This window comes from Channa argus, chromosome 11, assembly GCF_033026475.1.
Source record: "Channa argus isolate prfri chromosome 11, Channa argus male v1.0, whole genome shotgun sequence".
NCBI lineage: Eukaryota > Metazoa > Chordata > Actinopteri > Anabantiformes > Channidae > Channa > Channa argus.
The window spans coordinates 7,507-34,800 of record NC_090207.1 but is presented as its reverse complement, the minus strand read 5'-3'; the positions used below and the strand labels follow the sequence as shown (position 1 = coordinate 34,800).

The 27,294-nt window shown below is 39.1% G+C and overlaps 1 protein-coding gene across 1 annotated transcript; it reads left to right on the top strand.

The window, feature by feature from the left end:
- Window positions 1-775: 775 nt before the first annotated feature.
- Window positions 776-26,091, top strand: LOC137135942 (noelin-like). The gene is made up of 6 exons (XM_067520799.1): window positions 776-1,043; window positions 5,583-5,732; window positions 8,442-8,597; window positions 10,392-10,611; window positions 19,728-19,834; window positions 24,071-26,091. The coding sequence occupies exons 1-6, from the start codon at window positions 975-977 to the stop codon at window positions 24,731-24,733; spliced, it is 1,365 nt and encodes a 454-aa protein (XP_067376900.1). The 5' UTR covers window positions 776-974; the 3' UTR covers window positions 24,734-26,091.
- Window positions 26,092-27,294: the final 1,203 nt, after the last annotated feature.

Genomic DNA, 27,294 nt, shown 5'->3' with positions numbered 1-27,294 from the left:
GTCCCCACACATGGATGCCTAAAAATGTTACTAAGAAGTTTAACTAAAACCTTAAACTGACATTTACCAAAGTAATCACACCCAGTTTTACCCATTTTAAAATAATTTATTTAAGGTAAAATTTTCGAATCAGACTATTGGAATTATTCACAAATACCAACTTTTAAATCACACACATTAAGTAAAACAGTTTCCAGGTTCACAGTGAAAATATACTTTGGACAACACGTTTTAAATGTTATTAAAAAAATTTACTGTACTGAATTTACTGTCAAATTTATTTTTAAAACTAAGTAAACATTTCTGAAAAAACAGATGGGATTTTAGATGGATGGTATGTTGATGTGTGAGGTATTTCATTTTTATTTTTATTTCTTTTATTAGATTAGGTTAGATTAGATTCAACTTTATTGTCATTACACAGGTACAAGTACAAAGCAACGAAATGCAGTTAGAATTATGGTTTATTCAGTACCCTGAAGAAAGCATTTAAATTTCGTTGTGTATCCTTGTACAATGATAATAAAGTATAAATTCAGAATAAAATGTTTAATTTTTTCAGTCAGCACAGAATAGCTGAAAATAGAAATATTTCATAAGGAGCCGACATTTTCCTGCTGCAGGCCAAATGGCTTCCTGCACACACCCACATACACATATACACAAAGTGAAACACACACTATCACACACTCTCAGCATGGACAGCTCCTCCTCCTCCTGCTGGTGCTCAGATCTGTTCTCCATCTCTCTCCCACACACACACACACGCACACACACACACACACACACACACACACACTGGGAGCTGGAGGATCTTGTTTCTACTCGGCTGATTTTTGGCGTTGCATCAGAGAAGGAGAAGAGGGAGCAGGCGAAAGACAGCATCTTAAAAAATAACCAGGTTAACAAGCAGCTTAATAACCAATTAAAGCAGCAGGTTAACAGTACTTCACTGGATATTTGAGGACAAACAAATGGAGACTGAAGAAAATCTGATCTGCTTTTTACTGCAGCTGCTGCTCATCGGATCACAGTTCATCCTGGTAACACTACTGTTTCTATTTTTAATTCTACTGTTCCAGTTTTCATTAATTATACAGAACTCCCATAAATACATAATCTTTCTATGTATATTTTAATGCATTCTACTAAATACACAGACTAAGGTAGACTAAGGTTCACTGGTTCACACTAATATTTCTATAATATTCTATTGTGTCAGAATGTGCAGTGGGCACTTACTGGTCCTATAGTCATAGATTAATTTCCTTCGCTGAGCCTTCTGTAAATACAATTTGTTTCATGTTTTAATAGTAGACTCCTATTAAGACCCATATTAAAATAAAGTCAAAATGATTATTTTGATAAAGATGATATGATATTAATGTTTAGATTTTTATATTTAAAAACCTTAAGTATTGTATTTAAACAAAATGTGTTGCACAGTTTTTACCTCTAAAGACTTTTTCCTCCCCAGTGATTTCTGCTTCCATACTTTGTGCTAAGCTAGACCAACGATTTCCCTCCTGTTCTGGCGTTTTGGTTTTAGATAACTTAAATGTTTTCATGACATCCAGAGGGCATTATGATGGTAGATTGGTTTGTGCTGCTAGTATGATGGTAGATTGGTTAGTGCTGCTACCTCACACTGTAATGGGGTTAACCATAGAATAAAGGGGGGGGCAGTCAGAAAGAATCATGTCTGACAAAAAGTTACAATGACATGACAATTTGGAAAAGGTTAACCCGCACAAAAAAAAAAACAAGGATTATACAAAAAACAATGCATCAAATTCTGCACGAAAACAAACATTCAGCTTTTCAAAAAATATATTTGGCGTTCAACCTCAGATTGTCTGTGAAGCAATGGCGGCCCATACTTTTTAGTTCACACAAATGGGGTGACTGTATCTCAGTGGGTAGAGTGGTCATCCATCAATCCGACAGTTGCTGGTTTGATCCTCGGCTTCTCCAGTCGCATGTTGAAGTGTCCTTGAGCAAGACACTAAACTCCAACTTAGTCGCTCCCGGTGAGTGTTGGCCAGCTGCATAGCAGCTCCCCCATCTGTGTGTGAGTGTGTGTGTGATTGTGAGTGCGAATGGGTAAATGCTTTGAGTAGCTGTAGGTATATTAAGTGCTCTGTAAAGGCAGACCATTAACATTAATTCAATTCAATTCAACTTATAATTTAGCAATATAGCACCAATTCAAAACAAAGTAATCTCAAGGCACTTTACAGAATAAAGTCAAAACTATAAAGATGTATAGAGAGAACCAAACGATTCCCCCTCAAGCAAGCCCTAGGCAACAGGGGAGAGGAAAACTCCCTTTAACAGAAGAACCAGCAGAACCAGGCTCAGGGTGGGCGGCCATCTGCCTTGACCGTTTGAGGTCAGTGGAAAGTGAAGAGAGAAAAAGAAAAAGACCAACAAAAGCAACAACATCGGGCCGGTTGGTAAGACCAGTAGCTGCACACTGGAAGTCACCTACTATTATGAATTTATCTGTACTAAGCACTAAATCAGATAGAAATTCAGAAAATTCAATCAAAACACATGGTAACAAATAATAGTGGTTTTTTAGATTTCCAGTTTGGGTATAAGGCTCTCAAATGAGTTAGAGCTATGTTTAGGTCTAAGGTTTATTGGTAAGCTAGAGTGGAAGATTGCTGATACTCCTCCACCTTGGCCTGTGCTTCTAGGAACATGATAATTAATATGACTTGGGGGGGGTTACTCATTTAGACTGACATATTCTTCCTGCTGCAACCAAGTTTCAGTGAGACAAAATAAATCGAATTGATGATCACTTATGAAGTCATTTACTAACAAAGATTAAGAAGAGTGAGATCTGATATTTAATAATCCACTTTTAATAGTTTTGGGGTTTTGTTATGTAAGAGGAGTAGTCTTAACTTTTATTAGATTATTGTGATTAACTCCTCTTATGGTTGTTTTTGGTTTATGTAATTTAGTTGGTCGGGGAACAGACACAGTCTCTATAGGTATTTGGGAGTTGTAGGGGGATGACAGTTGAAAGGTCACTACAGAGAGGTGTGTAGGACTGGATCTCTACATCCTAGGCTCAATTCTGGATTGTCATACTTTTGGTTGTCTAATAAAACCAGCCATATTTCTGGATCAGAAAGCTGCATCGTCTAAAGTAGGATGGATGCCATCTCTTCTAATCAGCCTAGGTTTTCATTTCCAATTGTCTATGTAGCCCATATCGTGCTGGACACCATCTAGACAGCCAGCGTCCAGCGTCATTGTACCATTTACAAAAATCCAACTCCAATTCTGTGTGGAGTTTACTCGTTCTCTCTGTGCTTGTATGGACTTCCTCCGGTTTCCTCTCACAGTCCAAAGACATTAGATTAATTGGTTACTCTATATAGTCTGTAGGTTTTAATGTGAGTGTGGATGTTTGTCTGTCTGTATATGTTTCTCTGTGTTGGCCCTGAGACTGGACAGACTGGAGACATTTCCGGGGAGGACTCCACCTCTTACCTGTGGGATAGGCTCCAGTCCACTGTAACCCTGAACAGGATAACTACTTACAGATAATGGATGGATAACAGCACAACAGAAACAACACCTGAAAATAAGGAAAGTGGTCGCAATCCAATAAAGCTGGAAAGTTGCCTCAAATAAATTAAGGCAGAGGGGAACTAGATCCAGGCTGATTGCTAAACTAATCATGTGATGAGCTGTTGGTGAGCAGTGGGACCAGGTGGGTCAGCTGACTGTGGTGATGGGGCAGAAGTGTAAAAGTCCAGACAGTGAGAACACTAAAATCTACTGAGCATGCAAACATTTGATAGAAAAGAACATGTAATTAGATTTTTAAAAGTCTGTGTGTTTGACACTTCTTTAACACATTCTTTGATTTTTAACATCTTTACACATTTGGTCATTTTAGCACATTTTGTTTCTTTTCCTTCCATGACATGAAAATTTATGTTTCTGAGTAACTGGCGCTAATATTAATATGAAATAAGGCAGGTAGTTATTGACAGACAGAATATAATTAGGAATAATTAGTGATGTTTCCATCAGACTAGTTCACAAACCCTCAGCTTAATGCAGGAATTACAAAGAATGGAAACAAAGATGCATTCCACTCATTTCAAAGAATGCTGCTTAGCCTGGAAACAAATTGTAATAGTATATTAAAAAAGTCTTTTGCAAAAGCGAGAACTGCATTTTATTTGTCATTAATTGAGGAAAACATGAACAACTATAAGTTTCTAAGTTTCCCTTAACTAACTGTTGCAATGACTTCATGATTTTCTATACAAATCCAAATGTAGCTAAAAAGAAAAAAAGGAAACCCCTGCTCAATAAACCTAGTGTTAACCCTGGAATTACACACTAATATGCGACCACCTGAACAGAAGTAACTTGGTGCAGGATTTCTGGTCAACATTCAGAAGACATCATAGTACATAAACAGCACTGCCCGCTGATGCATTAAGCTCCTACCTTCCTCACTTTGTGGATTCTCTCTCCCATACTTGTCCTTCTCTGTCTCTTTCTGTAGCTGCCCCCAGCTTTGTGTGTTTTCAGTGTGCAGCTACTGGTCCTACTAAACTGCCCAATGCTTTGTTGTTGCTTCTTGTTGCTCTTTTCTTTTCTTTCTATTCTCCACTCACCTTAAACGGTCATGGAGGATGGCCGCCCAACCTGAACCTGGTTCTGTCAGAGTTGTTACAGTCCCCGTTTTTGGACTCTACTTTTGTTTAGTTTTACTTCCTGCTCCTGGCTTTTATTTTTTAACCCTCAGTACCACTTCCCATTTAGTTCCTTGTTTCTGATCAACTCTGATTGCTTTTACCTGTGCCCCCTTATATTTATACCCGGCTCTCCCCACCGTTTGCTGCCAGATTGTCTCTTCTTACTCCTCTGTGAACATACCTGTGGATTTTCTATGCTCTTTGGACTCACCTTCTTCCGCTGAGAACCTGTGCTGACTCTACACTTTTGGACATTCCCCTGCCATGCCCTACCTGATCCTTATGTTTGGACTCTCTCACGTTTTGTTCTGAGGTTTGCTTTCTGGTTTATTGGAGTTTAGGTTTTGTCTTTTGTTACCTGTGCTTTATGTTCAGTTTGTTCGTGTCTGCCTTCCCTTAGTCTCTGCGTTAGTTCCTGTGCTTCCCCAACACAGTTACTTAGATTCTTTTCCCTCCAGAGTGTCTTAGTTCAAGTTCTGTTTTACTTTACTTATTTATTACTAAGTGTGTTTTCCCCACCCTCCTCATGGATTGGTTTTCTGTTTGCCTTTAATTTAAATAAGCCTTCATTTACTTTAACACCTTCCCTTGCCTTGTCATCCTTTCGGGTCCTGCTCAAATTAACATACACTAGAAAGTTGACAAGAGTTGTATTCTGTTAAATAGAGTTTTTCCACTCCAGTGTCACCTTTGTATTTGCTCATGGGAAATTTTTTTGGGTTTTCTCGATTAATCGGTATAGTCTCGAGTGCCTTCAGAATATTCTTGTGAATTGTTAAAATACACTGTAAATAAACTTTTTTGAAATAAAAGTTGCTTATGTTCTGTCCATTGTTGTCCTCACAGGTGGGTCCTTCATCACCTGAGGAGGGTTGGCAGGTGTACAGCTCTGCTCAGGACACTGAAGGCCGATGTGTTTGCACGGTGGTTGCTCCTCAGCAGACAGTTTGTTCCAGAGATGCCCGAACCAAACAGCTGCGACAGCTACTTGACAAGGTACTGCTCCAAGAAGTACTACTGACATACTAGTGTTCAAAGCCCTACTAGTGATACTAATGCTCAAAGTAGTACTAATGATACTGCTAAAAACACTAGTAATTAAAGTGAAGAAACAGTCCTACTAATTATGTTAATTATACTGCAATTATTGATTGTGGGAATTATTTTATAGATAAATTCATAGTACATTGATAGTAGTTAGACAACCAAAAGTATGACAATCCAGAGTTGAGCCTAGGTTGCAGAGATCCAGTCCTACACACCTCTCTGCAGTGTCCTTCCAACACCAAAAAAACTCCCAAATACCTATAGAGACTGTCTGTTCCCCCACCAACTAAATTACATAAACCAAAAATAACCATAAGGAGTTAATCACAATAATCTAATAAAAGTTAAGACTACTTCTCTTACAGAACACAACCCCAAAACTATTAAAAGGCGATTATTAAATATCAGATCTCACTTTTCTTAATCTGTTAGTAAATTACTTAATAAGTGATCATGAATTCGATTTATTGTGTCTCACTGAAACTTGGTTGCAGCAGGAAGAATGTTAGTCTAAATGAGTCAACCCACCCCCAAGTCATATTAATTATCATTTTCCTAGAAGCACAGGCTGAGGTGGAGGAGTAGCAGGAATCTTCCACTTTAGCTTACCAAATAAACCTTAGACCTAAACATTGTTATAACTGATTTGAGAGCCTTAATCAGCCTTTCACACCCAAACTGGAAAACTCAAAAACCACTATTTGTTATTGTGTACCATCATCCAGTCCAGTTTTTGATTTAGTGCTTAGTACAGATAGTCATTATAGTGGGTGACTTTAACTTTTCATTTAGGTGCTGACAGTAAATGCCTGAGCACTGCGTTTAATTCATTATTAGATTTAATTGGTTTTTCCCAAAATGTAAATAAACTCACTCACTGTTTTACTCAGACCTTAGACCTCGCCTCACAATATGTCAATAAAATGGAAAGTAGTCACCTTAATGTTACTCCTGCACAAGTTGATTATCTTGTAAAGAATTCTGCAGCCTCACTACATACAATTTTTGATAGTGTTGTCCCTCTGAAAAAGAAGGCAGTAAACCAGAAGAGGCCGTGGTATACATGGTATATGGTATACTCTATATAAGTGCAGACCATTTACCATTACTTTCTTTATGAATAAAATTGTAGCTATTAGATAAAAAAATCACCAGATCCTCCCCCTAAATATTACAGATAGATCTTCATGTACAACAGTGCTACAATCATCAATAAGACCCCAATCCCTCTTAGACTGTTTTTTACCCATAGATCTTGCTAAGCTAACTTCAATTATTACCTCTTCTAAACCAACAACCTGTCTGCTAGACCTTTTCCAGCTAGACTGCTCAAGGAAGCTTTACCCTTAATAGATATGTTCGTATTAGATATCATCAATCTTTCTTTAGAAATTGGCCATGTACCACAGGCCTGTAAGATAGCTGTAATTAAACCACTACTTGACCCAGGTGTTTTAGCCAATTACAGACCAATATCTATTCTCCCCTTTATTTCTAAAATCTTGAAGTTGTTGCAACAATTGTGACCGCCTTTTACAGGAATAATTTGTATGAAGACTTTCAGTCAGGATTTAGAGTTCATTATAGTATAGAAACAGCACTGGTAAAAGTCACCAGCGATCTTTTCATGTCATCAGATAATGGACTAGTCTCTATACTTTTTCTGTTAGATCTTAGTGCTGCATTCGATACCACTGATCACAACGTTTTATTACAGACACTGGAACATGAAGGAACTGCACTAGGTTGGTTTAAATCTTATATATCTGATAGACTTCAATTTGTTCGTATTAATGATAAATTCGTCCATGCACACAAAGGTTAGCTATGGAGTTCCACAAGGCTCTGTGTTAGGACCAATACTCTTTACTTTATACATGTCTTCTTTAGGCAACATTATTAGAAAACACTCCATAAATTTCCATTGCTATGCTGATGATACCCAGCCTTCTCCCACCTACGGAACACTGCTTAAATTAGGAGCATCCTGTCTCAAAGTGATGCCGAAAAACTAGTCCATGCATTTGTTACTTCTAGGTTGGACTACTGTAATTACCTACTTTTAGGATGCCCCAGTAATTCCCTAAAGAGCCTGCAATTAATCCAAAATGCTGCAGCAAGAGTGCTGACTGGAATTAGCAAGAGAGATCATATTTCTCCTTCACTAGCTTCTCTCCATTAAATTCAGAATAGAATTTAAAACCCTGCTTCTTAAATGTAAAGCTCTGAATGGTCAGGCTCCATCATATATAGAAGACCTCAAGGCACCATATCATCGCAGTAGAATACTTCAATCTCAGAATGCATGCCTACTTGTGGAGGACCACCCCACCAATGCACGTAACTCCTTTCCTCATGTTGTCCCTCTCTCCTCCTCCCTCTTTTCCTTTCTCTCTTCACTTTCCACTCACCCCAACTGGTCAAGGCAGATGGTTGCCCACCCTGTGCCTGGTTCTGCTGAAGGTTTCTTCTGTTAAAGGGAGTTTTTCCTCTCCACTGTCGCCTAGGGCTTGTTCAAGGGGGAATTTTTGGGTTCTGTCTATACATCTTTATAGTCTTGAGATGTCTTTTTTGTGAATTGGCGCTATATAAATAAATTTGAATTGAAAAATTGAATAGTAGTGGTAGTAGTAGTTCTGTAATTTGTTTGTTTTCCAGGTGCAGAACATGAGTCAGTCTATTGAGGTTTTGGACCAGCGGACTCAAAGAGATCTGCAGTTTGTGGAAAAAATGGAAGTTCAGCTGAAAGGTCTGGAAGCCAAATTTAAACAGGTGGAGGATGGACATGAGATCAACATTGCCAGGCAGTACAAGGTACCGTCCACATCATGACCCTGTCTTGGACCAGGTGTTTTGGCCAATTAGAGAACAATATCTAATCTCCCTTTATTTCTAATATCCTTGAAAAAGTAGTTGCAAAGCAATTATACAACCACCTGTATATGAATAATTTGTCTGGGTTTCATTTAGGATTTAATGTTCATCACAGTTCAGAAATGGCACTGGTAAGAGTCACCAGTGACCTTCTCTTGGCTTCAGATAGTGGACTCATCTCTTTATTTCAACATGAAATAGTGATTAAATAAACTGTAAATAAAGTATTTATCAGATACATTTCAATTTGTACATGTTAATGATGAATCCTCCAGGGACACAACAGTTGAGTTCCACAAGGCTCTGTGTTACTTTTTACTTTATATATGTCTACTTTAGGCAACATTAATAGAAAACATTTCATAAATTCCCATTGCTATGCTGAGGATACCCAGTTACATCTATCTTTTGAATCAGATGAAAAAAATGAGCTAATCAGGCTTCAAGCGTGTCTACAAGACATAAAAGCCTGGATGTCCCACAATTTCTTACATCTAAACTCAGACAAAACTGAAGTCATGGTATTTGGGCCTAATAATCTCAGAAATATGCTGTCCAACCTTATTGTTCCTGTAGATGGAGTTCTACTGTACCCGTCTCCAGTAATACTGCATGGAACCTTGAAGTTATTTTTGACCCGGATTTGTCCTTTGCCCCACATATAAAACAAATCTCTAGAACAGCCTTCTTCCACCTACAGAACATTGCTTAAATTAGGAGCATCTTGTCTCAAAACGATGCTGAAAAACTAATCCATGCATTTATTAAATCTAGGTTGGAGTACTGTGATTCCCCACATTTGGGGTGTCTAAATAACTCCCTATAGAGCCTGCAATTGCAAGTGCTGACTGGAATTAGAAAGAGAGATCAAATTTCACCTTCATTATCTTCTCTCAATTGCCTTCCCTTAAAATCTAGAATAGAATTTAAAACCCTGCTACTTACATATAAAGGTCTAAACAGTCAAGTTCCATATCTAAAAGACCTCATAGTACCATATCATCCAAATAAACCACTTCGATCTCAGAATACAGGCCTACTTGTCGTTTCCATAATTTCCAAAGGTAGAATCGAAGGCAGAGCCTTTAGCCATCAAGCTCCTCTCCTGTGTAACCAGCTCCCAGTTCAGATTTGGTAAACAGACACCCTCTCTACTTTTAATTCTAGGCTTAAAACTTAAAACCTTTGTTTGTGTGGATATTGGCAGGTAAAATGTAATACAATATGGTTTAACAACATCCCTTCATCCTTATACCATGATAAAACTAAAACGGACTTTTGTCCTCGATGTTCTCCCGCGATCAGGGGAATGGTAAATGGTAAATGGTCTGCACTTATATAGCGCTTTTCTACCTATTGGCACTCAAAGCGCTTTACACTGCTTCTTATTCACCCATTCACACTCACAATCACACACACATTCATACACTGGTGGGGGAGCTGCTCTGCAGCTGGCCAACACTCACCAGGAGCAACTAAGTTGGGGTTCAGTGTCTTGCTCAAGGACACTTCGACATGTGACCGGAGGACCCGGGGATTGAACCAACCAACTGTGAGATTGCGCCACAGTCGCCCCTAACATGCAATAATTTTTTTTTAAGTATTAAGCATATTTAAACAGTGTCCTTAGAGTTAACTATGCAAATTTCAATTGTGGACATGAGACCACCTTCATATGATCTATCTCAGATCTTAAGTTCTCTTCTTCAGTTCTCTTTGCTATCTGTGTGTCAGTCCATCAAGGCAAAGATGGAGGAGCTGCGTCCTCTGATCCCAGTCCTAGAGGCCTACAAGGCAGATGCTCTGCTGGTCCGACAGTTCAAGGAGGAGGCAGCAAATGTGACAGAGGTGCTGGGATCACTGCAAGAACAACTGGGAGGACTAGATTACCAGGAGCTTCACAGCAGAGTAATAAGCCTGGAAGACCGTCTGAAGGCCTGCATGCAGAGACTGGGTATGTAAAGACAGACAGACAAATAAATAAATCACTTAAGAACAATCAGGCAGAGTCTCAGTCAGTCATATTTTTGTTGTGCTTGTCAACAGAATAGACCTGAGCTGTGAACCATGAATTTACCAGTTCAGGGTTTATTTATTTTCCATTACCAAAGTTCTGATGAAGGCTAAGATCTGTTAAAGTCCACTTCAGAATCAGTGAAGCAGTTGTACACTTGTGTTTTTGGTCCAGATTAAAAAAAGAAACATTTAAGCAAACAAATTAATCATCATAAGTCATGTCAGAATGTTCCTGTCTGGATCTGAGGCGAAAAACAGGAAATTTAAAACGAGGAGGAAGACATGAAAGAGGGACATTGTTTTGCATCATGTAGCAAGAGGTTGTCTGAACATTTTAACAAATCTCTGCAGCAGAATACATTGAAGAAAGTCATTGAAAACACAAAAACAAGCTGCCAATTTCCTGTTAGCTAAAACCTGCTGAGTTGGATCAAATACAGGTCATATCACATTCCCACCATAAATACACCATTTCAGAGTTTGAGACCATTCCATAACCACATCTTCCAAAGGGTCTCAGTTTGTTTGGCTCTGTTCTCTTCTGACCAAATGAAGTACAACTACACTGGCCTGAGTGAGATGAACCATTTAAGTCCACCGTACCAAGGTACTCTTCCAACTAGTGAATTTTTTTTATAACCAGTGTTCACCAGAAAACATGCTGACAAATATGCAGCATGCATGCTCTTGCATGAGGAAGATAAGACATGGAAATGGCACATTGTGCTGACAGTGTGGGACACACCACAGAGACTAGACAGACAGACAAATTTCTCCCAGGTGAAACCTTGGTTCCCCTGTTTTTTCCAAATGTAGAAGTAAATTTGATTAAAACACATAGTGTAGCAGCTTAAGTAATTTTTCTGTGCTGTTAGCAGCTGCTAAGTGAATACAACACCCCTGTGTGGTGAGTCTTTGTCACACTCCTACTGTAGACATTGTCTATGAGAAGACTGATGAGGCCAGGCCAAAGTTGGTGTCAAAATAAAAATCAAACAAAAAACAAAATATGCTGTAGAGTATTTAGTAGTAGTGCTAAACTCTTGTGATGGCCTAAGCCAGATCTGGGTCCTGTCTTTCTCTATGTGTGTGTGGCTGTGTTTTTCCTTGTTTTCTAGGAAGCCAGTGGGTGGAGCTGAGATTTAGGCAGGCCGTACAGCCGTGTCAATTCAATTCAATTCAATTCAATTCAACTTTATTTATATAGCGCCAATTCACAACAAAGTCATCTCAGGGCACTTTACAGAATAAAGTCAAGATTATAAAGATATATAAAGAGAACCCAACAATTCCCCCTGGAGCAAGCCATAGGCAACAGTGGAGAGGAAAAACTCCCTTTAACGGAAGAAACCTCCAGCAGAACCAGGCTCAGGGTGGACGGCCATCTGCCTCGACCGGTTGGGGTGAGTGGAAAGGGGAGAGAGAAAAGAACAGAGCAACAAAAAGCAATAACAAAACATCGGGCAGATTGGTAGGACCAGTAGCTGCACGCTGGAAGACACACAGCTTCAAAGCCGGGGGACACCTGCAGAAAGGGACAGAGAGAGGGGGACAGAGGAGGACAAAGACAACTACGGGAGAGAACACACAGAGTTAATGACATACAGTGGTGAGAATTGCGGGGTGAGAGGAGAGGAGAGATGGTCAAGAGGAGGAAAGGAGCTCAGTGCATTGGGGGGTGGGTCCCCCAGCAGTCTAAGCCTATGGCAGCATAACTATAACTAACTATATGCTTTATTAAAGAGGAAGGTTTTAAGCTTAGACTTAAAAGTAGAGAGGGTGTCTGCTTCCCGAATCTGAACTGGGAGCTGGTTCCACAAGAGAGGAGCTTGATAGCTAAAGGCTCTACCTCCCATTCTACTTTTGGAAATTCTGGGAACCACAAGTAGGCCTGCATTCTGAGAGCGAAGTGGTCTACTGGGATGATATGGTGCTATGAGGTCTTCTATATATGATGGAGCCTGACCATTCAGAGCTTTATATGTAAGAAGCAGGGTTTTAAATTCTATTCTAAATTTAATGGGAAGCCAATGGAGAGAAGCTAGTGAAGGTGAAATATGATCTCTCTTGCTAGTTCCAGTCAGCACTCTTGCTGCAGCATTTTGGATTAATTGCAGGCTCTTTAGGGAGTTACTGGGGCATCCTGAAAGTAGGGAATTACAGTAGTCCAACCTAGAAGTAACAAATGCATGGACCAGTTTTTCGGCATCACTTTGAGACAGTATGCTCCTAATTTTGGCAATGTTCCGTAGGTGGAAGAAGGCTGTTCTAGAGATTTGTTTTATATGTGACTTAAAGGACAGATCCTGATCAAAAATAACTCCAAGGTTCCTTGCAGTAGTACTGGAGGCCAGACTTATGCCATCTAGGGTAACAATATGGTTGGACATCATATCTCTGATATTTTTGGGCCCAAATACTATGACTTCAGTTTTGTCTGAGTTTAAAAGTAAAAAATTGTGGGACATCCAGGCCTTTATGTCTTGTAGGCATGCTTGAAGCTTTATTAACTGATTATTTTCATCTGGTTCCATAGATAAATATAGCTGGGTATCATCAGCATAACAGTGGAAATTTATGGAGTGTTTTCTAATAATGTTGCCTAAAGGAGACATATATAAAGTAAAAAGTATTGGTCCTAACACAGAGCCTTGTGGAACTCCATAGCTAACCTTTGTGTGCATGGAGGATTCATCATTAACATGAACAAATTGAAATCTATCAGACAGATAGGATTTAAACCAACCTAGTGCAGTTCCTGTAATTCCAATTTCATGTTCCAGTCTCTGTAATAAAATGTTATGATCAATGGTATCAAATGCGGCACTAAGATCTAACAGAACAAGTATAGAGATGAGTCCATTATCTGAGGCCATGAGAAGATCGTTGGTGACTTTTACCAGTGCTGTTTCTGTACTATGATGAACTCTAAATCCTGACTGAAACTCTTCATACAAATTATTCCTATGAAGGTGATCACATAATTGTTTTGCGACTACTTTTTCAATTATTTTAGAAATAAAGGGGAGATTAGATATTGGTCTGTAATTGGCTAAAACACCTGGGTCAAGACAGGGTTTTTTAAGTAATGGTTTAATTACAGCTACCTTATAGGCCTGTGGTACATAGCCTGTTTCTAAAGATAGATTGATGATATCTAATATGAACGTATCTATTAAGGCTAAAGCTTCCTTGAGCAGCTTAGTTGGAATAGGGTCAAGCAGACAGGTTGTTGGTTTAGATGAGGTAATAATTGAAGTTAGCTCAGAGAGATCTATGGGTAAAAAGCAGTCTAACAGGGATTGGGGCCTTATCCATGATTCTAGCACTGCTGTACATGAAGATCTATCTGTAATTTTTGGGGGGAGGATCTGGTGAATACTTTCTCTAATAGCTACAATTTTATTCATAAAGAAGGTCATGAAGTCATTGCTGATCAAAGTTAAGGGAATAGTAGGCTCAACAGAACTATGGCTCTTAGTCAGCCTGGCTACAGTGCTGAACAGAAACCGGGGGTTGTTCTTGTTTTCTTCTATTAATGATGAATAATATGCTGTTCTGGCATCACTGAGAGCTTTTTTGTACGTTTTTAAACTATTTTTCCAGGCTAAATGAGATTCTTCTAACTTTCGGGAACGCCACTTCCTTTCTAACTTTCGTGTTTCCTGTTTTAAGTTGCGTGTTTGTGAACTATACCATGGAGATCGCCTCTGCTGATTTACTGCCTTCTTTTTTAGAGGGGCAACACTATCGAGTATTGTACGTAGTGAGGCTGCAGAATTGTCAACAAGATAATCTACTTGTGCAGGAGTAACATTAAGGAGACTACTTCCCATTGTATTAACATATGGTGAAGCAAATGATGAAGAAATAATTTCTTTAAATTTGTTAACAGCTTTTTCACTTAAGCATCTGCTATAGTGGAATTTTTCCCCAACTGCTATATAGTCCGTTATTGTAAATTCAAATGTTATTAAAAAATGGTCAGACAGATGAGAGTTGTGAGGAAATATTGTTACATTATCCGTTTCAATTCCATACGTAAGGACAAGGTCTAACGTGTGACTAAAACAGTGAGTGGGTTTATTTACATTTTGGGAAAAACCAATTGAATCTAATAATGAATTAAACGCAGTGCTCAGGCAGTTACTGTCAGCATCTACATGAATGTTAAAGTCACCCGCTATAATGACTTTATCTGTACTAAGCACTAAATCAGCTAGAAAATCAGAAAATTCAATCAAAAACTCTGAATAAGGGACTGGAGGACGGTACATGATAACAAATAATAGTGGTTTTTGAGTTTTCCAGTTTGGGTGTGAAAGGCTAAGAGTAAGGCTCTCAAATGAGTTATAACTATGTTTAGGTCTAGGGTTTATTGATAAGCTACAATGGAAGATTGCTGCAACTCCTCCACCTCGGCCTGTGCTTCTAGGAACATGATAATTAATATGACTTGGGGGGGTTAGTCATTTACTAACAGAGATTTAGAAGAGAGAGATCTGATATTTAATAATCCACATTTAATAGTTTTGGGGTTTTGTTCTGTAAGAGGAGTAGTCTTAACTTTTATTAGGTTATTATGATTAACTCCTCTTGTTGTCATATTTACTTTATGTAATTTAGGTCGGGGAACAGACACAGTCTCTATAGGTATGTGGGAGTTGTGGGGGGGTGACGGTTGTAAGGACACTGCAGAGAGGTGTGTAGGACTGGATCTCTGCATCCTAGGCTCAACTCTGGATTGTCATACTTTTGGTTGTCTAATAAAACCAGCCATATTTCTGGATAAGAAAGCTGCACCATCTAAAGTAGGATGGATGCCATCTCTCCTAATCAGCCTAGGTTTTCCCCAAAAACGTTTCCAATTGTCTATGTAGCCCACATCGTTTGCTGGACACCACCTAGACAGCCAGCGGTTGAATGACGACATGCGGGTGTACATGTCGTCACTGGTCAGATTTGGCAGGGGACCAGAGAAAATTACGGAGTCCGACATTGTTTTTGCAAAGTTACACACCGATTCAACATTCATTTTAGTGACCTCCGATTTGCGTAATCGGGCGTCATTAACTCCCACGTGAATAATAATATTACTGTATTTACGTTTATCCTTAGCCAGGAGTTTCAAATATGATTCAATGTCGCCCGCTCTGGCCCCAGGAAGACATTTGACTACGGCCGCTGGAGTCTCTAACTTCACGTTTCTGACTATGGAGCTGCCAATTACCAGAGTTGGTTTCTCAGCGGGTGTGTCGCTGAGTGGGGAAAATCGATTAGAAACATGAACCGACTGGTGGTGAACCTCGGGCGTCTGTTTAGCATTAGATCTCTTACGAACCGTCACCCAGCCGGACTGGCTTCCCGGCTGCTCGGGAACTGCCGGGGGACAGCTAGCAGGGGCTACGCTAGGTCGGCCCGCACCAGCTACCGGGGCCTGACTAGCGGAGTTGTTTTCCATGGTGCGGAGCCGTGCTTCCAATTCCGTGAGCCTCGCCTCCAAAGCTGCAAAAACCTTACACTTATTACATATACCATTATCACTAAAGGAGGCAGAGGAAAAACTGAACATGAGACACACCGAGCAAGTGAGAGAAGGAGAAACAGAGGGAGACAGAGAAGCCATTGCTAATGTTTAACTGCTAAGCTAGCGAAGCTAATATAAGTGAAATGTGGAATTTGTAAACTTTAGCTGGTTATGTTTTGCAAAAGCAGGTGCTTGTGCAATACAAGCGTATGTTACGACTAAGTATTAATTCTTGTGTGAAGAAATCACTTATTTAAGTAAAATTACAGCTACAATTAATCAGTAAACAATCTTTCGGTAGAAACCCAAGAGTGTGCAGAAACGGGAAGTGACGCAATACGCTTACCGCAAATCTGGATGGCGCAACTCAGTTCAGCACGATTTGCAAATCACTTGAAACCTATTTTTGATAAAGTTGGGTTGAGGTTCCTATAAATGAGGCCTTAAAGATCTGCTCAGTCTCTTCCCCTGGGTCTGCTTGCTGAGTTCTCTTTTGTACAACTATTTAAACAGTTCTTCAGAAGAAGACTGAACAAAAAAGTTAGGACATTTGCCATCACAGGATAGTGTGGATCCAAAAATGTAAATTAGAGCTTTCCCGCTAACTACCTACCCATACGACTAATTAATCTCACCCTAGTTTTCATGCAGCTACTTGCACTGGGTACTTATGCACTAATAACCAATGGTAAGAAAGGCAACTGCAAAAACAGCGACCCCCTCAAAACACAAACAAACAAACAAACATATATATATATATATATATATATATATATATATTCATATAAATATATATTCAAGGAGAAAACACTAAAGATATACTATGAAATAGAAACACAAATGGAGTAGTAACACAAACAATTCCCAAAAGTAATTTCAAATCAATTATTGAAAAACTTACCAGCAAACAATTGCGGTATAGTAAGGACGAGCCCCCATTTTGTCACAACCTGGCTCAACAGTATGCGACAAAGAAGGGAGGCCACACAAGGTTCTCAATAAACTCAAGATATTTTAATTGAGTATATAAAGATTCAAATTAGTTTGCTAGCAAATCAGTGTTGTTTGCCATGTTGGGTGGAAAGTGTAAAAGACACATAGACAAAACCAAAAGAGAAATCAGCAAGCAGGCCCAGGGGAAGAGACTGAGCTGATCTATAAGGCCTCATTTATAGGAACCTCAACCCAATTGACACGGCTGTACGGTATGCCTAAATCTCAGCTCCACCCACACACACATAGAGAAAGACAGGACCCAGATCTGGCTTAGGCCATCACACTCTACAGACTATTTTGCTGGTTGTGTCCTTCTGCTCAGATGGACTAAAGGATGAATCGCTTTGCCAACCTGTCATGGATGATTTGGATGTACAGAAAATTAAGTTAAATAAACTGCAATGGAATTAAAGCTTTGTTTTGTAAGTCATGGTTTTTATATGGCCTACAAATAAATTGTCATCTATTAGTGTTTGTTCATTAGATAATAGGTCTAGATAACACCTAGCCATGTAAAGTTACACAAAGAGATGAAAAAGCTTAGTCAGAGATGTACAACCTCCCCCTTAAAAGAAAGGACATACCTTAAGTTAAAGATCATGTGCCATTTACTTTGGCTTCTTTAAAAATTGTCTTCATGTCACAATACTGTGTCTGTTGCTCAATGACAAGATGATCACCCACTTAGTGTCATAGCCCTTAGACCAGGGGTCTCAAACTTTTGGCCCAGGGGCCAATTGCGGCCCGCAAGACAATACTTTGTGGCCCTCAGGATTATATGAAAGTTTAATGTTAGTGCGGCCCGCGAGTTTTATACGACTGGCACTTTACCGCGTTGTGTGCGGAAGGTTCCTTTTTTGTGCAAGCTGGAGCTAAACCAACCTACCAATCAAAGTGAGCTATATGGCTCCCGGGGTCGGGCCATCAGCCGGGGTTGATGGAAGAGAGAATTATTGCACAACTATGGAGGCGCCCATGTATCATCACATAGCCATCATAGAATTACTACTCGTTACTGTGTTTGAAATGAGCATGTTTGACTTCCAGCTGGACAAAGTCAATGTTACCGGCGTTAACGACGAACAACTATGTTTCGTTGACGATGTTACTAAGGGGTGTGGACCTTCGATGGGGCCATTCAGCCAGCTCCCACCCGCAGTCCTGCTTTGCAGTCAGGCTGAAGCCTCATCAGGGGCTTACCAGCCTCAGTTATATAGTCAACAGAACATCGGTGTTCGGTAGGACTTACAGCTGAATCCATGGGGTTATAATAGAAAATAAAAGCCAGTGAATAACTCCTCCATGGCTGCATCCCATTGTTTTATATATTAAATAAATAATGGTGTCCCAGCTGATAATGAACAGCCCTGTAGCAGTCGCCTTTTTTGCGCTCGCTATCCTGGTACTTTCTACCCTCCACAAATGTTATGATCTTCATGTCATCATCAAAGACATGACCCCTTCTTCTTTAATATCAAGATGCCCCTACTGTGGTTCAAATGGAGCTCATTGACCTGCAGTGCAACTCTGACCTCAAAGCCAAGTTCAGGGAGGTGAGTGGAAAAGCAGACAAGCTTGAGCAATTTTTGAGAAAATTGACAAGGCCCCGGTTCCCCTGAGCCTGTGCCTTTTTCGGAGCACATATTTGTGCAAAAAGTTTTTTTTATAACTTCAATAAGTCCAAGTACAGGTCCAGACTTGCTGCCGATCATCTTCAAACCATACTGAGGGTCTCAATTGCTTCCTCCTTCGAGCCAAATGGGGCTCAGCTATGTGAGAGGAAGCGCTGCCAGGTCTCTGGCATCAAGAAGTAGGCAAGAGAAGCTATTTTCAGAAGAACCATTCATGTTCAGAAGAACCCATTATAGTTAGAGAACTGTTAGTAGTGATGTTTGAGTAGATTAGATTTTTTTTAACAAAGCTTTTTTTGTGGAATACCTGATGTGGCCCAGCCACACCCAGACTCTGCCTTGTGGCCCTTGGTAATTTGAGTTTGAGACCCTTGCCTTAGACAAACTGAAATTCCTCTTTAACACAAACTAGAGAACAACTTATTGTAAGTGTCCATCAATGAGTATGGGTCTCAATTTGACACATTTGATGTATTTAAGTGTGGCTTAATTTACAAGATTACGTTCAAGTTTCTCAGGAAAGCTGATTTCTTAAATCAGGATTAGAATTTAGGGGATTAGGGTGACCAGGTTTACCTGATTTCAGATTTCGCTGCCATGTATACTTACAACCAGGCTCCTAATCATCTTTCTCCAACAGAGAATGTGAGTAACAAAAAAGGCTGGAGATGGGAACAAGCACCCGAATGAAAGGAGAGGTGATTAATGGAATGATGCTGGCTTGTTTCTAAATAAGTCACTTTTCCCAGCACAATGTTCAGTTGTGTGTCTCCTTTCTGTCCTTCCTAACTCACTTTACAGTAGCGTATTCTGTCACTTAAGGGAAAATGTGTAAGAATTCTTCCAAAATAAGTCTGAGGTGTATTTACCCTGTAAATCTTAATGTTCTCCATGCTTCAGCCTGTGGGAAGCTGACAGGAATCTCGGAACCAGTCACCATCAAGACATCTGGATCAAGGTTTGGATCGTGGATGACTGACCCACTAGCTCCGGCCGGAGACAACAGAGTGAGTCTAAACAACACAACATGTAACACAACATATTAACAACTTGGGAAAACAATATGATAATAATGACAATTACAGAAAGCAGTTTGAAAAAACTCTGAATTCTGCTGTTTACAGTTCCATTTATTAATTCTTATACTGTTCTCCTTTAATTGTAAAATCATGAAAAGTAGGTTTTTAAAAAGTTTCACATCAGTTAAAATGCATAGTGTGAGTTAATACACTCAAGGTGACTGAGAAAAGTTGCACAGTGGATCCATGGCTCCATGGCTCAATGGCTCCAGATTGTTGTCAGCTTTAGTCTGTTTGCTTTAACTAAGTCCACCTGTGGTGAAGTGAACTGACTGGACGCAGCCTAAGGCTCTGGATGGGACATAACACATTTTGTGTATGGGGCCAGACTACCACATACCCCTCCAAAAATCTCTCTGTAGCAAACTGACAGTGAATCAAATGTGGCAATGGCAATTGATCTGCAATTTAGGATTTGAAAAGGATATCTAAGCCTTTTTGGTTATGGACTGAATCAGCAAAGATAGTGAGGACAAGAAGATACAAAGAGGTCTTGGCCGAGTCTTTGTGAGGTTTCCAAACATTACAGTAATTGCACTAAAACCATCCACAAGTGCTGCAGCGCTTACTGCATATGGTCATTTCACGATGCCTCTCATAGCCTAGATGAGGTTAGACAGGAACCTCCGTGGATTATGGCGTTTGTAAGATGGAGGCACATGATTCGACCTGGTGACCCCTGAAAGGTAAAGAGGGGAAGATCTTGGACATGGCTTTGTTTCTTATTCATTTTAACATAACAAAGTAAACTCTGTTCATATTTTATCGTGTGTGTGTGTATTAAGTCTGGGTAATATTTCCACAGTAACTAAAGGAAACTATCCACTCACCCCAACAAGACAAGGTAGATGCCACCCACCCTGAGCCTGGTTCTGCTGGAGCTTTCTTCCGTTAAAGGGAGTTTTTCTTTTCCATTGTTGTCAGGGATCGCTCAGGGAGATTTGCTGGGTTTTGTCTATAAATGTTTATAGACCTTATCATGTAAAGTGCCTTGAGATAACTTTGGTGTAAATTGGCGCTATATAAATACATTTGGATTAAATTGAATTGAAAAATTGAAAGATCTGTTTTTAGAAATTGAACAGGTATTTTACGTAGCTGTATACAAATTCCATGTAAAACAATTGGTAATGTCCCTCACTTCCTCAAAATCAATACTATTCATTGACCTTTATAAAACTTCAAAACTTCATTTAATTCATAACAAAGCTGTTTACCTTTGTGTGAAAGGCTATCATAACCTTTGAATGGGATATCTTAGCAGAGTGCAGTCGCTAGTTACTGTAACTTCTTAACACGTGTCTGGTAGTTCAATAGGTAGAGCATCAGGATCAAATCCTAGCCCATGCACTTGTTGCATCGTTGAGCAAGACACTCAGTGATACCTTTTTAATATAGATGACTACCTTGACTGCAGCTTGAGGACAGCAGTGTTTACATTTAGTCATCTGGCTTTTATCCAGAGTGAGGTACAAGGCAGCAAAAATCTAAGTCATAGAAAAAACATAAAAGCAAAGTCCTTACAGAAAAGTGTTTACATTTCATTAGATGCAAGTGCTAGAACTCTTTTTTATTTATGTATTTTTTATAGATTTAAGTGCATAGAAAGGTGTGGAAGAGTTCTGTTTTCAGGATTTTTTTGAATATTGGAAGTGAGTTTGTTGAGCGTGCAGTTTGGTAGCTTTGTTTGGAAAAACCTGCACGCTCAGGAAACTCACCCCTAATATTCAAAAACTGCTGGAAACAGAACTCTTCTGAACCTTTCTATGCACTTAAATCTATTTTAGAAAAAATCCCTTTCCCCTCTTTCTTGCAGTTCCATTTCCTAAAATGTGAAGACTTCTTCTGATAGGACTTTGCTTTGATGTTTTCTTCTTGGCTTAGGTTTTTGATGTCTTGTACCTCACTTGTAAGTCACTTTGGATAAAATTGTCTGCTAAATGTAAATGTAAACTCACGTCATGCTTTAGACTGAGGCTAATTGAAGATGGCTTGGATTTTTTTGTTGCATGTATGAACCTGGCCTTGGCCCACGTCTTTCATAAGTATGTCACTGCAGCTCCTACTCCCATATGCCCCAAACCTCCTGTAATTAACTCAGTCCACACAATCCTCCATTTAGGGCAGGGGATGAGTCTGCTTTGGTTCCTCCAAATTACTTTTTGGACTGCACAATCACTCACACACTTAGCAGCCTCAAACTGAGTTGCTAATGGTTGCAAATATCTATCTCTGCAATATGGACTTTTTTTCTCTCCAAAGTATCATGAATCACAGTGCAATCATAATCACTGAGACTGCTGAGCTGAACTTTTATAATTAGTCATTTATCAAACACTTTTACCCAAAGCAACTTACAACTAAGCAGCAAACACTAGGGACAACTTTAGGGTTCAGTGTCTTGCCCAGGGACACTTCAACTTTTAGCCAGGAGGATCCGGAATCAGCTTGGTTTGTAAGTGACTGCTCTACCAACTAAGCTACAACTGCATTCTATTTTTAAATAACAACTGGTGTGCAAATGTCACGGTCAAAGACACTATATGCCCTCCAGATACTAAGTACCTGATGCTTTACTGCAGAACCTTCTACTCCTCCAAAGAGTTTACATTGATCATTATAACTGTCTTCCATATACCACGGCAGGTTATCACTGGAGTAGGCATGGAGAAGCTACACCAGTCCATTAGCCAGTTTCTGTCAGCACAACCAGTCAGCATTGTCATATCAGCACACAACTTTGATTGGATCTGCCCAAATTGTATGAGTATTTAAAGTCCTTGAAGAGAGAACACTTTAGATTAACAGTGATCAAGAGGCAGCCATAGCTCAGTTGGTAGAGCAGTCATCAAAGCACAGGTTCACTGATTTGACTCCAGGTTCTTCCTGGCTACAGATTAAAGTGTTTGGGGAAGAGACCTTAAGCCCCTAGGTGTGTTACTTGGAAGTTGCTTCAGGTCTACAATCCCTCACTGTCATGATCCAGGCCTCAGTTCCACTTCCTGCCCTGGACTTTTATTTTGTAGCCCCTTTTCCCTGCTTCATGCCTCATGTTTAATTCCACCAGTCATCATTTTGATTTTTTTCACAAGTTCACTGGTTCATTTATACCCAGCTCTCACCATAGTCCCCTGCCAGATCCTCTGTCTTACTCCCAGACAGTGCACCTTGCTCCTTGTTTGACCTGACATGTGTTTTTGGATTCCTGATACTTGCTTTTCGAACTCTGTTCTCTGTACCTGATATGAGGTTTCTTTTGTTTTTGATTCTGTTTAGTTAACCTAGTCTAATATCCTAGAGTTCATTTTTGTTCAGTAGTTTGTGATTCATATTCTTTTCAATGTTTTTGTAACCTGCCGTGCTTTTTCGTGTTCTACTCTCAGGAGAGAGTTTATGTTAGTCTGATTTTTTTTCAATTAATAAACCTGTTTATTAGTTTACCCCCTCTTACCATCTCTTCACTTGGGTCCGTGTTTATACAGAACGTGACACTTCCATCCACTGCACTCTGCCAACGAACAACGTCTGGTGGTCCCAGCACTGCACAAAAGACACCAAGAAAAACAATTCAGCTCAGTGATCCCATGATGGTGAAATGAGCTTCCAAATTTTGCACACTTGGCCACCTCAACGCCAATGTTCAAAAACTGCTGAAAATAGAATTCTTCTGAACCTTGCTATGCCCTAAAATCTATTTAATAAATAAATAAATAAATTCGTTTTTTGCTTTTTCTTGCACTTGCATCTCATTAAATGAAACTACTTCTTCTGATAGGACTTTGCTTTCATGTTTTCTCCTTGACTTAGATTTTTTTCTGTCTTGTACCTCACTTGCTTTGGATGAAAGCATCTGACAAATGACAAAATTTTAAATTTAAAAGAAAGTGTTTGTTAAATAATTGTAATTGTAAATTTTATTGCAACATTTTACATGGCTATTAAATCAGCTCTCTGTCACATATGGGGTGTTCAGATCACCTGTCTCGGTCCCTAATCCTGGCATATAAATCACTTAGCTGTAGATGGAGTTGTTCTGTTACTGTAACATAGACAACTGCATTTTTGCTATGCATGCTGAGACACATTAACTGCATGTCAGTGAAGTAGATTAGTGTTTATTTTACAATAAGTTCTAAAAATATGCATTTGTTTCTTCCCCTTTAGGTTTGGTACATGGATGGTTACCATAACAACCGCTTTGTTAGGGAGTATCAGTCCATGTACGACTTCATGATGACAGATAACTTCACCTCCCACCGCCTGCCTCACCCCTGGTCTGGAACCGGTCAGGTTGTTTATAATGGATCCCTGTATTTCAACAAGTTTCAGAGTCACATCATCATAAAGTTTGACTTCAGCACGTCGCTCATAAGTCGCTCCCGACAGCTTGACTTTGCTGGCTACAACAATATGTACCATTACTCCTGGGGTGGACACTCAGACATTGATATTATGGTAGATGAAGGGGGACTCTGGGCTGTCTACGCCACAAATCAAAATGCTGGAAACATTGTACTCAGTCAGTTAAATCCAAACACGCTGCAGATCATCCGTAGTTGGACCACAAACCACCCGAAACGCAGTGCTGGTGAGGCGTTTATGATCTGTGGAACCCTGTATGTCACTAATGGGTACTCTGGTGGAACCAAAGTTTACTATGCTTACTCCACTAACTCCTCCACCTATGAGTACATAGACATTCCTTTGACTAATAAATACAGTCACCTGTCCATGCTTGACTACAACCCTCGAGACAGAGCACTGTATGCCTGGAACAATGGCCACCAAGTCCTTTATAATGTAACACTCTATCACATTATACAGTAAAAAAAACAATGTGACATTTCTTAAAAAAATACAGGGATATGACAAATGACATAACTTTCCACAACATTAGTGTTTAAAACTTGATCCAGTAAGTGATTAAAAGCCTGAGAGAGGAATGGCCACTAAGTCCTTAGTAACATTATAATACACAATGAATTGAAAGAATAGATGCAGTAAAATTCAAGAATCAATACAGTAACTTTATAATCAATATGTAGAAAGTGGAGTGCATTAGAAAATGCTGAAGTTGTTTGAGGTGTAAACATTTTATTAGGCCAAAAAGACAAGCTTTATTTAAATAACTTCTCTAGCTTAGCATCAAAACTGGAACTAGGTAGAAAAAGCTATCTTTCTCAACCATAAGAAATTGCAGTTTGTGATGGATGTTACTAAGTGACAAATCACAACTAGGGTAACACCAGGTGTTATGCCCCTGTTCTAGGGGAGCCTAGACATAACATGAGGTGCTCTCCAATGCTTCCCATTCCAAAGCAAAAGCAGCAAGACCAAGTGTTTAAATCAAGCATCAGGCATAACATTATGTCCCCGTGTGCAATCTAAAACAATCCAGTACAGCAGCTTTGCCATGAATTCTAATTTTACAATGTTATAATATCTCAGTTTCTAAGTTGACACTGTCCAAAAGCTGATAATTTTACTTGTTTATAATTGAGGTCACACAGTGGGTGGTGCAATCATACTGGAGTGCATTATAAGAAAAGGTGGTTCTCTTATTATAAAACAAAGTAAATATAGCATTGTAAATAAAGAATTAATTGCTGTATTGGACACTGTTAGATTGTACAGGTGGTCATAATGTTATGCCTGATCAGTGTATGAAGTTTGTAGTACCAGCTTGTCAAATCAGGCGGCAGCAATTAATTAAAACCGGCCAATCCATGCACATCACCTGTGGCCCATCCCTTAGACACACCCACATGCACAAAGCACTCAGAGAGGAGGAGGAGAGAAAAAACACAATAGCACTAACAATAGCACTAATAATAATACTAATAGTGACTGACAGGCATAACACAGGTTTATTGAACGCCAGGAAAAACTTAATTTACTTCACAAACATAAGATTTAGTCAGTGTCCTCAATTATCTGTAAACAAAACCAAGGAGGCCCCTTACATTTACCTTTTTATAGTTGAAAAGTGGATTTGGAGTTTGACTGTTTGGAGTTCTAGTGCTAAGCTCAGCAATGTCCCAAAGTATCAGACCTTTAAACTTGCTCTTTTGAGAATATAATATGACGTTCATTAGGACAGTGGGGGCTTTTTTGACACAAACGGACTAGATATGTAAAAAAAACAAAAACAAAACAACCCATATGCAATCAAATAACTAAACATGTGCTTTTTTGTAGGGTTAGTCTTTTTTGCTATGGTGGTAATTTGCAATGAAATCGAAATTGCTGTAGTATTATTTAATGTCTTTTTTTATTGTTGTGTATTTAAAGCAATACAGGGACTTCGTTAAACTATTTCAAGAATTTCTTCATTTTAAAAAAATGTTTGTTTTTTTTTTAGATTGAGGAGGGCTACTGCATTACGTTACTCTTTATAATGTTCAAATGATTACCCAGACATTATTTATCTGAGCGACCTGTCAGCTCTGCTCAGGATCCTTCATGAACACCAGTGTGTACAGGTGAGTCAGAGTTGGTGTTGACCCTTCAAGAGGCACATCAGATCTGCCAGGCAGGATACATAAATGAAAGGATGTAAATATATAACACGGTCAGTATTGGACAGTGGCAATGAGTTGCATCAAGAGTCCTGTTATACACATATTTTTGACAATCTTTCTAATGATAATATTTCTTAATTTACATAAAATTGTATGACTGTGGGAGTCAGTTAAAATTGAGAAATTAATAAATATTAGATTAATTTATGAACACTGAAATTAATTTAAACAATGAATACTTCTTTCTTTCTTGTTACTTTTGTAAAGAAAATGTTAAAATAAGTTATCCTGTGTTAACTGTTCGGAGACAGACGGTATGGTGTTATCAGCAAAATGTTTGATGTGTTTGGCCATCATTTATCTAAGTTGTTCAGACATGATGAACACTCCTTTACTCACCTGCAGTGACACTATTTTTCAGAGTAATCACAGAAAACAAACACAGACTCCAACTCACCAGCAGAAATGTATGGGACCCTCACAAGATGGTGCATTAAAACACTTCACCATAGTGTAAAGTCACTTTCATATTATTTATGTTAACAGATTTGTATTGTGTGTGGTCTTTGTAGTACATAGACATTTATAATTTGGACTGTAGGTGAGGTCAAAAAGTGCTGTGTTGCAAAATTCACAGAAATAAACAAACGTTTTAATATTTATTCTGCATGTAAGATGTTAAAGCATTAATCATTTTTGTAACCTGTAGCCTTAAAAGCTGGTGTGTGTGAAACCCACAGTTTACATGAAAAATGAAATTAATTAAACTTGACCCCGTTGCTTGAGACTATATTTCTACTGTAATATATTCTATATGTACAGAGGATGATCTCCTGTGGTGAAGGTATATGGATAAACACACGCTGG

What these genes read in the sequence shown, in the direction of transcription:
- LOC137135942 (XM_067520799.1), top strand. Translation starts at nt 975, where the DNA reads ATGGAGACTGAAGAAAATCTGATCTGCTTTTTACTGCAGCTGCTGCTC. An exon ending in TGCGACAGCTACTTGACAAG is followed by an intron (nt 5,733 to 8,441) that starts GTACTGCTCCAA and finishes TTTGTTTTCCAG; the next exon opens with GTGCAGAACATGAGTCAGTC. An exon ending in ACATTGCCAGGCAGTACAAG is followed by an intron (nt 8,598 to 10,391) that starts GTACCGTCCACA and finishes TCTGTGTGTCAG; the next exon opens with TCCATCAAGGCAAAGATGGA.